A 17,474-nucleotide genomic window follows, 5' to 3' on the forward strand; every position below is an offset into this window, starting at 1 on the left:
ACTAGAGATAGAATATAGTTATATCTCAGTCTACTGTATACAGTCACGAAACTTGAGCTGTGAGGTTACTAGGAACAATAGACTGTGCCGGTACTATTTCGCATTGTCTGTGATGAGGCGATAGTAGCGATCCTAATGGTTAGCAACTATCTATGGATGCATATTCCCTATGTATTGAGTTTCGTGTCTGTATATACTAGACTGTGGTTATATACTAATACGAGCATTCATTCGGGTTACAAGACATAAAAATTGGTATAACCAGCTATCGAATGCGGTGATTTTCCGCAATCGGACCACAAATGTTGGAGTAGTAACGTTGCCAAGTGTATGAACATGGTTTGTTAATGTGATGGCTATGGTACAAATTGTACCTCAACGGAATTAAGCTAGGCGCTCACTTACCGGAAAAAAAATTCGTTCGCCGCGTTCGGATTTTTATTCTTTGCATTATTTTAAATGGAGCGTCGCCTCTACCCGCATGATCGGATTCCGTTTAGAATTCTGGCCAGAGAATTCTAAACGAATTTCCGTACGGTCCAAGATCGAAATAAAGAATGTCATGGCCATCCCGTGGCAAATATATCGATTCCAAGGCCTCCAAACACGGTAATATCAGTCTAGTATATACAGTCACGAAACTTGAGTTGTGAGGGTGCTAGGAACAATAGACTGTGCCGGTACTATTTCGCATTGTCTGTAATGAGGCGATATTAACGATCCTAGTGGTTAGCAACTATCTATGGGTGCATATTTACTACCTATTGAGCTTCGTGATTGTATATACTAGACTGTGGTAATATTGAAGGTATAATGAAATGGATGACGCGAAGTTTATTTTATTAAATCCAACAGTATGAAGAGCTTTATAATTTATTAAATTATTAAATTGGAATTATAGCAATGTAATATAGATGAAGAACGTATTGGATGAGATTGTGAAAATACAGCACTAAAAATTTATTTAAGATACAAAGCCATTTATTTTATTTCCAGGTTCAGCTCAAAACATTACCGAGTCCACGGGCTCTGAAACTTCGAACATTACAATGAAATAATGCGTTCTAGAGGTAAATTGCAACACTATTTGTTGATTAATTCGGAAATGCGAACAAGTGAGCGATACTATAATAAAAATCTGAACGCAATGAACAAATTTTCTCCGTTAAGTGAGCGCCTACCTTTATCCTCCATTGCTTTCTCCCTCATTTAGAACAATATTTTAAAATTGTTAGATTCGTTTATTCCCCTTCTTTTCCTGTCTTGTTTATTGTGGATTTCCCTCCTGACTTATCGGTACGTCCTATTTCCTTGGAAAACTTATATTAGGAAAGTCGAACTTACATGCAGAACTCCTAAGTTTGTGAACTGACAGGGTTTATCGGTTTATCTCATAGCGTGTTTGGCCAAAGATAGGAACGAACGGAAAACTTTTCCCTTGTAAAAGCACCTGTGTTTCCTGTTCCAGAACCTCTGACAGTTTTCTAAAGATGATTTTTAAGATACCGAAACACATGCAGCTCAAAGAAGCCTCTAAATATTTTCCAATGACATTTCAATAAAGTGTATACGTTGTTAATGTTCCGCATCGTTTCACCGTCACTGGCCTTGAACAAAGAGCATACAGATATAACAATGGAGAACGGGTAGGAATCTGGAAGAATGCGGTCGTAGATAATATTCATGTAGGTTTATATTTTTATTTATGTATGATTTGAGGCTTTCTCGGCGTTGGTTCGCTAATATGTTTTCGCGGGATATCAGCCGAGTTAAGATTTTGGAATGCTCCAAGCTTTCGACTGCTATCTCTGCAGCCATCTTCTGAAGATGGCTGCAGAGATAGCAGTCGAAAGCTTGGAGCATTCCAAAATCTTAACTCGGCTGATATCCCGCGAAAACATATTAGCGTATATTTTTATTGTTTAAAAATGTAAATGAGAATAATTGGGAACGCATGTATTATGCATCTGTTATTACTTCGGCAAGTTTCCTTCTTTTATTGTAACGAGTGTCATGTATTTTCTTTTACATTGAGGTTATCCCATTCATAACCGGTAACACAAAAATGTTTCATTCCATATTCGCTTTTTAATTTTTTTTGTGTCCCTCTGCGGTAATCCATCTCGTTTTATTAATAGACCCTACATCTATTTAATAAGCAGCGAATATTTTTAATAACAATTCGTTTCTTTGCAGTAACCTCCGTAAATCTAAGTCCCTTGATTACATAAGGCTGTTCTACATCTCTATTGTTCTTTAATAATTGACCTGAAGAATTTCGTTACATTGGTGCTACTAACGCCATAACAGCAAGCAGTTACGAACTTACGTACTACATAGAAATCTGTGATTGGGAAAAACCCGCGTAAGCCTTCAGATTGGTGCTATTGTTCTCGAAGTATTTAGGAACAAATAATTATGTAGCTTGTGCAATTCAGAAACAATACCAATGCTAAAATATATGGTAAAATTACAGCAGCCAATAAAATAAACATTTTGCGTAGATTGTGCCAATCTGGAAATCGAAAGGAGAATGGAGGGGAGGACGCGGACATTGTACTCTGAAATGTGTATATATTTCATTATGTTTTAGCTCTACTTTTGAAAGGAAAACAATACTAACTTAAAGGACAATTCACCTACTATAATTAGTTAGAGCATACACATTAGTTTGTGTACAATATAAAATATAGTTTCATGACCTACATTTCGATGACGTCAAACACCAGGCGCATGAATACTTTCACAGCGACCGTAGCGGCGGCTGTGGCGGGCATAATAGGCTGGCTGGCCAACTTTTCTATGTGCATGTGTGACAAATGAGATTCGGAGCGAGTTCAACTTTTTCGTTGGCCACGAACGCTTCCCACTTGGCTTCCCTCTTCATCGTCAGCAGTCATTGAGAGAAGACGTGTTAGAGTGAGTGTGGTATAATCATGGCAGATAATCAGGAATATGAAATGGGAAATGGTGAATTTCAACAGGATGGTGGTGAACAACAATATGAACAACAGGACGATCAAATGAATGGTGAAGGTGGAAATGAAGAAACCGGCGGAGGTGATGCTCCTGCTGATAGCGGCAGTGCAGAAGCACCTGGCCGCGATGATGACAGGTAACATTTTCGAATTACATGAAATTAAAGCTAAAAATGAGAATACATTTTAATATAATTAATTGCTTTACATTAATTGCTATATTTAGTCTACTTGTAAGCTTTCTTAAAAATGCTTAACGTAAAATGTTTGCAATATGGCGATTGTGAAGCGTCATGCATTTATATTGTATCTATATTCATCCACTTATGTATTATATCTTAAGTACAATTAAGTTTAAGTTTTTAATAATTAGTGTTCAAGTAATGTTATTTAGTGAAAATGTTACAAAATAATTGTTTTCGTATAGTCACAAGCCTTGTTTTCTTATGCTGGGTTGTTACGCTATTGTCCTACTTGTTCGGGTAAAAATGGCGGCTTGTATAGCTTCTGGGCGTAAAAGGTTATTGTTCCAAGGGTTCGATTATACTGCAGATGTTATTTCTATGAGTCGGATTTACAGTGGAAGATAAGACATACAATTAATGTTAATAATCCGAGCATTTTGAAAATTGCAACCACTTCCCTCTTTTAATTTGGAGGTTACATATTACCCACTGAAGTGATTAAAATGTAACGAGCAAGAATTTGCTCTTGGAACTTGATTTTTATTTTCAGATACACAGGCTTGCCAGTCCAATTTTCCAAGGAAAGTTACTACGAAATTTTTTGTGTGTATACAAGTGTTCATGTAAATAACCTAAGCTTGCGTTGTAACCAAGTTCAAATACTTCTTTTTCAGCATATCTTTTAAAGTAAGAGGACTTTGTTTGGGAGTGGTTGCTTTGTGGCCAATCATAGGTATTGTGTGGAGAAAATTGGTCCTGTAAACTTTCACTTCTGAAATTAGGGATTTGTCTACAAAATTGCAATTTTTCAAACGAACTTTATGGACTATGGATAAGTGAGAAATCAATACTTGGGGCATGTAATCAAATTGTTTTAGGTTTGGGCTATCCCAGTAGATACTGGTGTAAGGGCTTTCAGTATATAGTTTGGCACATGTTTGTACATGCCTTTTTATCTTATTCATAGCCCTGGTTCATTGTCGCTGTGGTAGTTGCATTAATGTTTTGTCTTGTCTTCCAATTGTCTGTACTTGTACTTATAACATCGCTTGTTTAAATTCTAAAATCAAATTCTCTGCAAAAGAAAAAACGGTATTCTATTCCAGATTACAGATATTGCATTCAATCTTTCCAAAGATTTTACCTTTGCTTAAATTGTAAATTTAGAGCCTATATTTTGCCTGCAGAGCTTCATTCATAGCAGTGATTAACCAGTTTGCTGAACTTGTGTAATTTGCTTCCCAGCAGAAGAGTAATCATTTATATTTGTAATTGTGGGTTAATTTTGAATTTAAAGTTAAGAATTGTATTTTTACTCTTGGGGTTGGTTTGTTGATGGATGAGTTTCTGTAAACTAACCTGCCTTCCTCTCCTTCAGGTGCCTCACCCTCATAAGGCAAGATGCAAGGTCGCTGACACCGGCCCGCTGACCCATGGTATTTATTCCTGGGTTACTTTCTTGTGGTCACAAAGTAAACTCATCAAGCATTTGGTTACTGGTCAAATTTAGGGCCATTTGTTTTTGTTTGATGGGCCTCTAGAGTACTTGACCATAATCATTTCTTTGTTACCAATTTGGGAGTCATTTTTGTTAAAGTTGTTCATTGTTAACCTGCTTTAATACCATATTTTGTCACCCAAGCCTTCATTTTAAACTCTTACAGATTTTTTTTCTCTTGCTCAAGATTTTTCCAGATGCCATTTGAACTTAGTGACAGTTCAGTTCAGTTTGCTGCAGTTGAAAGGGTGTACAGACTAAAGTACCATAATAATGTCAAGCATTCTCACTTTCTGTGCAAAGTATTAAACATCAACGCCCATGGTTTTTATATAGATCTAGAGTTTTAGACGATTTTGTTTTCTCTTTACAGAAAGTTGTTTGTTGGTGGCCTAAGTTGGGAAACAACAGATAGTAAGTTTCACTTTCTTAATATTTAATATTTTTTTTTCTTCACAAAATTGTAAATGCAAAACTTGGAATTTGTTAGATTGATAGGACTGCATTCGAACCTGCATTTTTACACATTAACCACTAGTGGCATTTTCTCTGTGGTACACACTGGAACTTAGTATAAGATTTTTCGAAATCTATAAAAAATATTTCGGTAAAGTATGCCCTTGGGGGGGAGGGGAGTTATCAGTACGTAGTACAGCTTATTTTTGGCAGTAATGTTATAGGTAATTTTTTTACGATAATAGGTCCTTATTGTACATCTCATACGGTACGCACATGGCCTGTTTGATGTAAATTGCTGATGGGCTTAAATTGGCTCAATTTTACACCATTTTCCGAACTGCTGATGCCGATCTCTAATGAACGAACATGTTCATTTCATTTTTGTAGATTTACTGAAATACCGGTACTGTATCGCTTTCTAAATTTTTGCATTTGGTGCATTTTTTGTGCAAACTTGGCTCACATAGGGCACTAAGAGGGTTAAAGCACATCTTAAGATTTAGATCTCGCAGAACTGAAAATCGCGTGAATAGGTCTGGCACTTGGAACGAAGGTACACTTACAAATCAGAATTCTACGTACGAATAATTTCTTCGGGACATAAATACCGGTATATTTCTATTGGGATAAATTTCAGAACACAGATTCCATTCTTTCACTCTTCAAAATTCCAACCTTGTGCGCACAAAATAAATTATTGGCACTGAAAAGTGCCTTTTTTAAAGCATGATGATGCGCGTGCAACAATGAGACAAATCTGCTGTTTTTGGTATTTTTAAGATAATGTCTAGCCCAAAATTCCCATTTTCGACTTAAACTGTATTTGAACTCATGTTTACGGGAAGAATAGATTTCCTAAGTTTGTGTATGAAAATGTGGACTTTTTTTCATTATGATGAATTTCCTTATGTCGGTTCTGCTACTGAAGTATTTTGACGACAATTAGGTTCTGAAGACAGTTGTTTCAAAGAATGTGTACATAATGTTATTGTAATTTGCTGATTGATTTTCTTCTTCTGCAGAGGAGCTCAGAGAGCATTTCCACACATACGGCGAGATAGAGAGTATAAATGTGAAGACTGATCCCAACACAGGCAGATCAAGGGGATTTGCTTTCATTGTATTCTCACAAGCGGACTCTATCGATAAGGTAATTTGAAAATGTGGAAGTATTTAATTTTTTGAAAGAATACTGAGATTTCCGTTAAAATGTCTATCCACAAAAGTTCATCCAGGTTAAATGAATACCAAATACATTTATTTTTTCATTTAATCTTGAAAATTTAAGTCGTTCACATCTTTATTTACAAAGCCCACTACTTTGATTTAAAAGATTTGCCATATTTTAAACTTTGGAAATCTTGGAAATTTTTTTACAACCAATCACCATTTCCCTCGCAGCTCCCACAATTTAAAAAAAATATATATTAAACGTATTTTGTCCGACCAATTCTAGAAGATTGTAGCAACAACGTGAATCGGTACCGTTAAATTATTTGAAGTGTAAGAGGGTTTAATTTTTTTTTTTTTTCCATAGTTTTCTTGAAAATTTTGACTCAGATTCGAGTTTTTTCCATTAATGTTAGGTCAAAGATATTAATTCATATTGTAATCATGATATAAAGAATAACCAAACAAAATTTAAGGTAACTAGGTAATTTGCTAGGAGACGACATTGCATATAGACCACTTTTACACTAAAGCTAACCTTAGTGTATACAATGTAGCTATACTAAAACATTAACCTAACCTAACGTAACCTGTCACAGATTAAGGAAAAGTTTAGGTTAGTTCTGGGTTTTAGTATATCTTTCAAAAACAAATTTTAGGTTTAGTGTAAAAGTGGTCTATATGCAACGGCTCCTAGCAAATTATCGGCAATTATGTATTAAATGTGAAATGGTTAAACAATTTTTCAAGTTTTGAAGAATGAATGACTTTGGAGGCAGTGCTGTCTAATATGTTTGTTCAGATTCTTGATCATAACTGGGAAACTAAGAGATATTTAGAACATTTTTCTACAAACAGAAAGGAGAAATTCTACATTTGATTCGGACAAAAAAAGATTTTGGATCAGTTAAACTGGGTGTTAACTGGTCATCAGGATTAGGAGTTAACCTGAAAAACTGAAGGATTCTGAAAGATCTTTTAAATTAGTGAAGTTTCAAATTACTTTGCAGCATATATGCACATCACTTTGCCTTGAATTTTCTCGGTACATGTTATTTTTCAGAAAACTAATTAAGAACTTAATTAAACCGTTTTAATTGTTTTATAATAACTTCAGGGTTGTTTTATGGCCACTATGCACTGAAAATGCCATACAATGAAAATTCACGGAGTCTTGTATTTGCCGAGTGGGGAAAATAATACAAAGATGCAAATACGTGTGTTTTAAACATTAACGTTGTGTTTTTCATGTTTAAAAATCGACGTGTTAAGATCCAGATTTTAAAAACGATGTCTAATATAAAAGCTAGGCGGTCTTGCAGTTCTGGTTCTGGTAAATACTTTGAAAATCAGCGAACATCGATTTGGAATAATGCTGTTTTGAATATATTGTAACGAATATTAATTTTGTATCTTTAACTACATTAAAATAGTTTCGAGATACGAGAATAAGTTGATTCGTAGTTGTACGCTTGAGATCCAAACTTCTAATTGGGTATAGGAATCGAAAGTGAAACCTGCGTTGGTATATACCTGTCTAATTTAGTTAGTGATTAGACAACGAAGCGTATTGAATGTAATGTATTTTGTTTTAGGTGTTGAATGCTGGAGACCATATAATAAACAACAAAAAAGTTGACCCAAAGAAGGCGAAAGCAAGACATGGGAAAATTTTTGTTGGTGGTTTGGTACCTGAACTCACGGATGACGACATTAAATCCTTCTTCGCACAATATGGCACGGTATGTTCATGTTTCTGACGCCATACTCACTTTGTCTATTAATGTCCACTTCGCAATCTAAACAGACATTTCCTTTTGCAGATCGTAGAAGTCGAGATGCCATTCGATAAGACTAAGAACCAGAGGAAAGGGTTCTGCTTCATCACGTTTGAATCTGAACAAGTTGTTCAGGAGTTGCTCAAATCACCAAAACAGTCCATTAACGGAAAAGAGGTGTGTATGAATAAAAATGTTTTTTAGGAACATTGTTTCTAAATTTTGCTATCTGTGTGTGGTTAGGTTAGTAATTTTCATTCTTTGTTCTGATATTCGCGGGGCAAGTAGTGTTTCTAGATATGTGAAATTCTAAAATTTCAAGAATGCAAATTTGTCGGTGTTATTTTAAAATTATATACTATCCTGTATATTTATGGGGAGGTAATGTTTGAGACTACAGGGTGTTGTAGGTTGATAAATTTATTTCCCCATTGGCCGCATCGTGGTCTGAGAGGTGTTTGTTTTCTATTGGAGAAACTGCTGGATTCATTTTGACAAAATGGCGCCATCGAAACTTCATTATTTTTTTTGCGTTAATACCAATTGCGTTATTTCGCTATTAAAGAAGTTGCACAAAAATCTGCAAAATGAGGACATCGCATTATTGCGCCTCATTAATTTTACGGATCTCTTAAATATTCCGTGACTAATAGATTTACTTTTGTAAATTGACGTTTATCAATCAGATGCGGCTGCAGAGTATTTTTTTCAAATAGCAAAAGTCTTTGTTAAGAAAATAGTGGAATGCTCGAGCTAGCTTTATGATATAATACAATATTACTCATTTATGTAGGATGCAAATCTAACTTTGGGTCAGTCACCCAGAGTTCGTAGTAAGTTGCTTCACTTTTCTTAAACCTGAAAGTATATGAAAATACTCTGAAATACCAGACGAAGCGATCTCAGTATTAATATTAAGTCGCAATGCTAGCAGAAATCTAGGAAGGTCTTCGTTGTTCACTCACGAAACCAGCTTTCTTTAACTATATTATAAACTCTACTAGTTTACTTCTGCATTCATTAGAATAAAGATTACGATGGTTCGTCTGTGTAACTATTTCCATTTATTTGTTTGTTGTCTACAGGTTGATGTTAAAAAAGCCACACCAAAACCTGACGGAATTGGCGCAATGAGAGGAGCTGGACGAGGAGGCAGAGGAGGACGTGGCCGAGGGAGAGGAGGTAGGAAAACACAAGTGACGGGTAAGAGGGAACATTAATCGCAATGATGTTGACTTAGGACACCACTGATGTTTAGTGATGATTTATGCATCTGAGCGATGTTGGTTGTAATGTTCCCTCGTTGCCTGCATGTTCTGCTTTGTATAATTTAGTGCTCTGTTCTATTACACTTTGTTTGGGGTTGTAATTGCGTTTGTTTTCCCTCCTATCTACTAGGTTACGGAGGCCAAGGGTGGGGTAACCAGGGCGGATATGGTGGTTACGGCTATGACCAGGGAGGCTATGGAGGTACGCAGTTACTGTTAGTGTGTTAGGCGTTTTAAGTTGCATAATTTTTTATAAGCGTCATATTGCATGTTGGGTCACGTAATATTGCTATATATTCTGATCACTGCAAGGTGTAAATACTGCTTGAAATGTTTTTTCAGGGTTAGATGAAATTATGAAAGTTTATTTTAAGTTAAAGTAAAGCTCGTTACGAATTTTGCAAAACTTGGGTTTACATTTAAATATAATTTTTTCGTCCTCCCTCCACATTATATATGTGGTCAATAGAGCCTGGATTTATATGCAAAATTGTTTAATTTCACCTATATACATTCATAAAGATTTATGCCATTGTTAACAAATTTATATAGAAATTGCCATATTTCGTAAAAGGCATTTTTTTCCCTCAAGTCCTTAAAAAAATCACACTTTTAAAGCATGGAAAATGCTGTGGCATTTATAGGGGGGGGGGGAAATACTCAGTTGATCAAGTTAAACATGTTTCTCGTTGTGGATTATGCATCATGCTTTAAAATCTTCACATACAAATTCTTGCGAACAAATAACAAGAAATGACCAAATAGTTAACACCAGATGAATTAATCTAATTTTGACTTTCTATATAGTGTAGATGGTCGCATGTAACAAAAAAAAAAAAAAAAAAAAAAAAATACTTCATAACTGCGATTTCAAGTGGTTTCAGTATGAAATATTTAAGTGCAAAGACATGACTATGGACAAATTATGGGAGAGGTGAATCTCGTGGGAGAAATGTTCAGAAGTTGACGTAATGCAGAAGCAGTTGTATTGCACATTTGTCCTCTTTCAGGAATACCAAGAAATTTGTTAGAGATTTCTTAAATCAGGAAAACTATGTGCTCGCATCAAGGCAGTTTGTATTGCTGACAAGGGCACATTAGAGTATTGCTGAAAACAGCTATATTATAAACAAAAAATCCTGCTATCATAATTGCAAATCTTGGGCTTCCCAAATTTAGCATCTGATATAACCAAAATTGAGTTCTGGTGCTGCCTGATGGACAGGATTATGCCACTTTCTCATTGAAAGGTTTACTTCCGATAAATACCTCGAAATAGTGCCTGTACATAGCTGATTTGCAGTTTGCCGTATTAAATTGGCTGTGAACAACCTACATTGTGGCTGCAATGTTCATCGGATCTGCTGGATTTTTTATGGGTATATTAAGTCTGTACATGTTAGCCCGACAACTTCACGAACATGCGTCAGTTAGGTGATTGCTACCATAACAGTAAAATTGACATTGAAGTTTTGGTAAGAAATTCGTTATTGGCTGTATGTTTTCGTAATTGTTGGGATTATTGATTAATGTTAAGAGATGAAATACTGTAATTATATATAGCTTAATTTTTCTTCTTTCCTTTTGTATATGGTAGATTTGACTCTGTAATTCGTGTATTGGATCAGATTTGTGGGTATTTGTGACGTTTCACTTCATGAAATATATGGGGGTGGGAGGTCCAAACATTTTATGCCATAACTGAGTTTTCACTTTTTTGCCGTAACTGGTTTTTTTTTTTTTTTTTTCACAATTTGTAATTTGTGCACATTTTTATGCATAATTTTTATATTCTGCATACACATCTAGGCTCTAATGACGAATGACCCTTCATGCAATTCATTCTAATGATTATTTAACACTTCTAATGAGTAGCTTTTATTACATGACTTTGCCTAATTCATTTTACAGGTTATGGAGGTTACGATTATTATGGTAGCGGATATGGAAATTATGGAGGATATGGTGGCTACGATTACACTGGATATGGTGGCTATGGAAACTATGGTAAGTAACATTGTTTTACTTTCAGTATTCTTGCGGGATTGCTTTGGTTGACTGGCACGCATCTGTTAGTTTTACTAGGTACTCTGATATTCCTTAGATGCACGTACACAAGCAAGAAATGTTGAAATCTTCTAATTGCATAGAACTTGTTAGAAAACAGTTGTGATGTGATAATTTTTAGGATTTTGTTTGATTGAATTCAGTATTCAGTGGTACTTGTTTTAGGAAATTGATTGTATATGTTTCATTAGAAGTAATATTATATTCTATTTTTCCATTAGAAGTAAAGTATTGGGCATGCTCGGTTCTAATCTTTTGTAACACATTTGAAAGCCGTAATTTATCCAAGTTTGTTGGCTTTCCTAATTTTTTGAATCTGCACATTTGGATCACGTCACTTGCGGGGCTTAATAACTCTTTGCATTATTTATAATATGCACGCCTAATCGAATGTACCAACAAACTTCTCTTCCGACATTTATTCAAATTTATTGATGACTAAATTTACCGAAACTAAACTGCTTGTGTAAATAAATATATTTCCATATCAGTACTTTTTAAGAAGAAGCCTAATGTTCAAATGTGTAGTTAAAATTACAACTTTGCTTCGGTATTTTGTGGGTGCTGTCAATGCATGTATGCTTTGTATTGGGTTACATGTTGTGCTGTCTGTTCTGCTTAGGAAGTCAGATGAAACATTTGTTGAAGACCTTATCTTGCAGACTAAAGATCTCTTGCTCTTATTGTCTACTCTTTTACACCACTTCCATACTAAGACATGAGCTAAAACTTCACAGTGCATATAGTTTTCAATGTTAAGTGTTAATGATTGATAAGTACTCATTCGGATTGTCTGCTTTGAACTTTTTTTTAATGGCAGGACTGTGAACTGCGTACTCTTCATAATTCCGTTACTCGTTAAAATTTTGTGATATGCTAGCATAGGTCTAAATACTGCAGTTACACATTCAAAGCAGCCAGTTCGACAATTCACTAGTGAAGTACTTGCTGATGTTGCCACTCTTTCTTTGTAATAAATACTGAAATTTCGCTTCTGAATAGTCTAAAAAGTCTTTGAAATAATGCACAATGTCTTGCATATAGCATTTTGTGCGTGCCAGAAACTATTTTTCTCAGACTCGTGTGGTTTGAAGTGAAAGTTCTGCAAAACACATTGGCTGGTGAAACTGGCAGGTTGAGCCAGGATGGTAATCGAAGTCTGTCTTTCAGTTTGTAAGCATTGAAATTGCCATGTACGGTTGGGGGATGAGAAAAGAAAAGCCTAACAGACCAGCATGTATTAAATTTCAACATTTATATGAAGAAAATAGGGCTCCTTATTTCTGACGTCTTCACCAGGGATGATCTATAGTCCTATGAACATTAAAACTTTCCAGTCATTTGACACCAAAGAGCTGGCTGGATGACAGGATAATCGTTCTGGTTTGCAGTTGAATTTTCCCTTACCCACTCAAGCACTTGCTTACGCGGCTTGAAATCTAAATTGCCAGAAACACCTGGATTATGGCAATGCCAGTATAGCATACATAGCGACAATATTGTAGTGCATCGACTAACTGGCTCTGCAATGAAGCAAGCAGCAGTATTCGACCCAGTAGTGATGTAAAGTTGGTACTGTGAAGCGCCTGGTTTGAACATAGAAATATCTCCTTGCTCCCTCCCACCTTCCACCATTCGTTGCACGATATCAACACAACTCTAGTCCCTGTGTTCTTCTTGCCACTTCTGCTGCAGAGTCGGTTAGTATACGCACTGTAGCAGTTTATGGATTGCGAACTTAGTGTATTGCACATGTGACAATGTACAGTCCTGTAAACAAAAAAAGGCTCAACTTTTAAGACCTTATTCACACCATAATGATTTTAACAATGGTTTTCAACCCAATATTATTTGAATAGTTTATGGGAAGGTATTTCATGACTAATGCAAGTAGTACGAAATTAATCTGAAAATAAGATCAAATTTGACAACCCTGATTGACAATTGTAAGCATTCCATTATGTGCTAGCATGCTTGCAGGCTATAAAGTTCAGGGTTTGGCTAGTGTTAAGGAAAGAATTTTATTTAATTATGGACATTTAGTTTACAATTATTCCATTTTACTATCGATTTACAAATATTCTTTTGCTATTAAGAATAGATAAATTTTCATGCCATCTTTTCAAATGCCTTTCCAATAACAATCAAGCTAAAATAACAAAAAATTTCACGAAAATCATAGGTTGTCCTATGTACTGAACTTAGTAATGGTTATCAATTGTGTACAGCACAACAGGTACACCACCACTAAATTTACACATGCAGTTACTTCATGGTAGTGTCTCAATCTTTGGAAGCTGTGGACTGCTAATCTTGTCTCATTTTTTTAGTTTGCTTCAGTCCAGCTTCTATCAGTCGTAGCAGTGGTGGTGTAAAACTAATCGCCAGATCTCTTTGAATGATTCTTTGCTAGAAGTTTCTTGCAACTGTTGGTAGGTGGCAGTACCTTAGCTCCTCAATCAAGAATTCTCATGAGAGCAGATAACACTAACCTAGATCGGGTGAACTTTGAAACCCCTAGCATTCTTTTTTAGGAATGTAGCCTTTACCCTATCCCAGATTATTAAATTCTTTAAGTATTCCGTAAGACATGTCATACATCTGAATACTCTAAATTTCATGACTATCTCTGGTACCAGTTGTAGAGGGGAGATGTCATTAATAGTTAATGTTGCAGCAGTTCCATTCTCTTTACTGAAGATCTTGGATTGAAGTCACTCCCAGGTACTTGGAGTGGCTTACAAGATTCATACTAATAGTTAATGTTGCAGCAGTTGCATTCTCTTTACTGAAGATCTTGGATTGAAGTCACTCCCAGGTACTTGGAGTGGCTTACAAGATTCATACTCTGTTCCATGTGTAATTTTCTTTGGGGTGAAGGTTTCCTCTTCAGGAAACTATATGGTAGTTATTATTTCGTTTCTCTGTCGAGTTTACAAGGCTATTAAAACTTTGCTGTAGGTCTTCCAGCATATTGGCTTGGCACCATATTGTTTGCGTAAATCGAAGTAAAATGAATCAGTAACTGCCAAAACGATCTCATGGGTACCATTATTTTGGAGCACTGCATGTGCAGTGTGTTGAGTCTGGAACTTGGAAAATTCAGCCTCCCCCCCCCCCCCCCAACCTGTACATCCGAACTAGAGGGGATAGAATATGACAAATTTTCATGAATAGGTGAGGCTTTTTCACCTTTTTCCTTTTGTACGCCATTGGTCATATTGTTTTGTGGGACTTTCAGAAAATGAGACCAAAACAGGTTTCCAGAATGTAGTCATACATGCTGTAGATAGTTTTTTGTAGTTAGCTCTGAGAAAAGTAGGACATGGTCTAAGGTATCACTGTTTTCCTTTGTAATTAAGTTGCAGCAAGTTTGTGTTCGTGTTATTTTGAAAGTTTAAATATTCATGTAAAATGTACAGTAGTTGCCAGTTGTGGTTATTATTGCGAATTGCTTTGTATATTGCAGTAAAGAATTGGGCGTGTCCGTACAATTAAAAATAAAAAAAATCCTTGTAATTTTAATTCAGAATTTGTACTTCCAATGCAGAAAATAGAGGGTGACTTCAGCAAGCATGACTAGTGAGTGGATGCTAGTCTATATGTACAGGACTTCGGTGTCTTGTCAACCGTGACTAGTTATGAATATAGTAACTTTTTGAGTTATCACTAGAGGAGAGCTCACTATTTTAGTAACTGATAGCACAAAATATTTTAGACTTTATTACTATATGTATCAAAATTGTACAGACAGTTGTTTGGCAAGGTATTGAGTGCAAGAGGTCTAGTAACTCATTTAAGCGTTACTCGATGAAATTTAGCATTTGTTTCACAAATAACCTTGACTGCATCGTTTTGTTAAATTTCGAAGTAATTTCTTCTCAAAACTTTGTTATGCAAAAGCCATGCTGTATATACGAAAGTCGCATGTCTGAAGAGTGAACATTATAGTAGCTTCACTGTAATTAAAGTGAATTCTTATCATACTAGTAGAAATTGAAGTTTGGTATTTTTCCTCAGTATTGTATGAGGAGTTGTCTTTTAATTTAAATTGTTTCACATTGCAGCGTGTTTTCATAAAAACTGATTTGTAATTGCATTTCTTTCCCCCCTCCAGACTACGGAGGCTACGGCAATAATTATGATGGCGGATACAGTGGTGGAAGAGGTGGTGGCCGTGGGAAAGGTACAATTATGAAGACTTGTATTTTGTTTACTCTTTAGTGTAGCTTATAGTTGTGCTTGCTTAATATGCTTAGTTCCTCGTTTAATCCTTCCTTAATCCCCGATTCGGAATTATCTATTTTCAAACAGAAATTGTAGCTATTATTAATTATCCCGGCATGAGCTCTGCTTTAATTTTTGTGTATTAACATGAGGGATTTGTGATGTCTAGCTTGTTCTTCCTGTAACAAACTGAGCTTAGTATAAATTCTTAAATTAAGGAACAGGGGGATGCGAACTTCTTTCCAGGTGGTTGGAGTGTTCAGAGCTTAACACCTTCTAGAGGGTTGAGTGTACTGATTGTATTCACACTTTCCACCATATCACATCACATATCTGGATGGGGAGTGAAATAGTGCTTCTCTAATAGTAGTGTTTCAGTTACGGAATAGTAGTGCGCCTTATTCTGTAAAAAAAGAAAACAGTTTGCAACCGTTCTGTTTCTAAATTCGGATACATTTTCTGACTTAGAACTCCACACTTCTATTTGTTGTATCTTTGCTTACTGAAGTGATGTAGCATTCTAGTTGCAGCCTGCTGAAGTTGTGGGTGGGTCAAGCTAACAGTTGGGGTTTGGATGTTGCAGGCAGTACAGGTGGTGGTTACAGTGGTAAGCAGAGGGGTGGGAGCCGCCAGACACAGAGACACCAGCCGTATTAACTGTATGTCCACTCTCTTGTGTTTTGTCTTGGTAAGTAAGATCAGACTCATTGTGCTGCATGAGTTTCTTTTTATTTCCCCTCCCCCAAATTTATATATAGTAGATATGTTTTGAGTTATTAGCAACCCTCTTTCCAACATTTTCGAATTTATACTAAGTCTTGTTATTCTAACCCTTCATGGTGTCCTTTGTTTTGGGAGTAGTGCAGAAAGCGGCATGTCGAAATGACTAATGCTCGGGATATTTGTTTATAGTAGTTTCTGTTCTTTTTTTCAGCAGCAGATTAGTCCACATGGTGTCTTTTTTCTCTTCATCAACCATGTCATCGTATGTTGCATCATTCCATATATTCGAATATAAGAAGTTATCACCAGATCCTGCAGTTGCAAAAAAAACTGTCAGTAGTGTTGTGTGACTAATTAAAGAAGAATGGAGTCAGTGTGGAATACAAAGGACCAGTACTTTTTTTATTCCGAAACAAATTGTGTTAAATGTATTTAATAAGTTACTGCAATTAATAGAACTGTGGAAGACCAGCTGAGGGTTCCAATGGTGGTTGCTTGTCTTGGTTTGACAGTGTGAGTGTAGTGAGTTCCAAGATTGGCAACTTGTGCATTGGATGTGGCATCAGTTACATTTGCTCTTGTATTGCCATGAATCGTAACCATTAAAAAAAAATAAAAAGTCGATACAATTTTAACAATTCTAGGTTATTTTGTTAAGAAGTATTTCATCATGGTTTGACAATACAATTTCAACATTGTGCTGATGAGTTTCAATAAATGGTATAATTTTGTGTATACTTCACTTTCAATTCATACTGTTTGATCTTCCAGTAAAATTCTATCAAGAATGACATTTCAGACCTATTTTGCTACTTGCTGTATTGGCCCAAATCTAGGAAAGCCAAAGTTTTCAGCTGTTCTATATGGAGAAATAAATTTCAATGAATTCTCTATATAGGAAAGTAAATTTCAATGTAATGCAACCTACAATTGAAAAAATTTGTACTATTGGTATTTCGAAGTGCTTAGCAACGTAGCTCGTCCTGTACTTAACTTTTTTTTGCACGGTACTCATGCAAAGTAAATTCTAGATTTTGGCCAATATAGTAATTTAACCCTGTTCACCATAATTTCTGAAATTCCGGCATCTACAATGAAAATAAAAGTTCCTTTGTAGCATT

General features: G+C 35.7%; 1 protein-coding gene across 11 annotated transcripts; it reads left to right on the forward strand.

Annotated features, from left to right (window-relative positions):
• Nucleotides 1-2,859: 2,859 nt before the first annotated feature.
• On the forward strand, nucleotides 2,860-17,088 carry sqd (RNA-binding protein squid). 11 transcript variants are annotated; one of them, XM_069817068.1, is made up of 11 exons: nucleotides 2,860-3,115; nucleotides 5,035-5,075; nucleotides 6,143-6,270; nucleotides 7,886-8,032; nucleotides 8,114-8,245; nucleotides 9,154-9,250; nucleotides 9,467-9,538; nucleotides 11,248-11,343; nucleotides 15,521-15,589; nucleotides 16,214-16,318; nucleotides 16,565-17,088. In XM_069817068.1, exons 1-10 carry the CDS (start codon nucleotides 2,937-2,939, stop codon nucleotides 16,285-16,287), a joined length of 1,035 nt encoding a protein of 344 aa, XP_069673169.1. In that variant the 5' UTR covers nucleotides 2,860-2,936; the 3' UTR covers nucleotides 16,288-16,318; nucleotides 16,565-17,088. The 11 variants fall into 11 exon arrangements, with proteins under 11 accessions (XP_069673169.1, XP_069673170.1, XP_069673171.1 ...); XM_069817069.1 differs by having other exon boundaries at nucleotides 16,568-17,088; XM_069817070.1 differs by lacking the exon at nucleotides 16,214-16,318.
• The last annotated feature ends 386 nt before the right edge of the window (nucleotides 17,089-17,474 follow it).

This window comes from Periplaneta americana, chromosome 17 (genome assembly GCF_040183065.1).
Source record: "Periplaneta americana isolate PAMFEO1 chromosome 17, P.americana_PAMFEO1_priV1, whole genome shotgun sequence".
Classification (NCBI taxonomy): Eukaryota; Metazoa; Arthropoda; class Insecta; order Blattodea; family Blattidae; genus Periplaneta; species Periplaneta americana.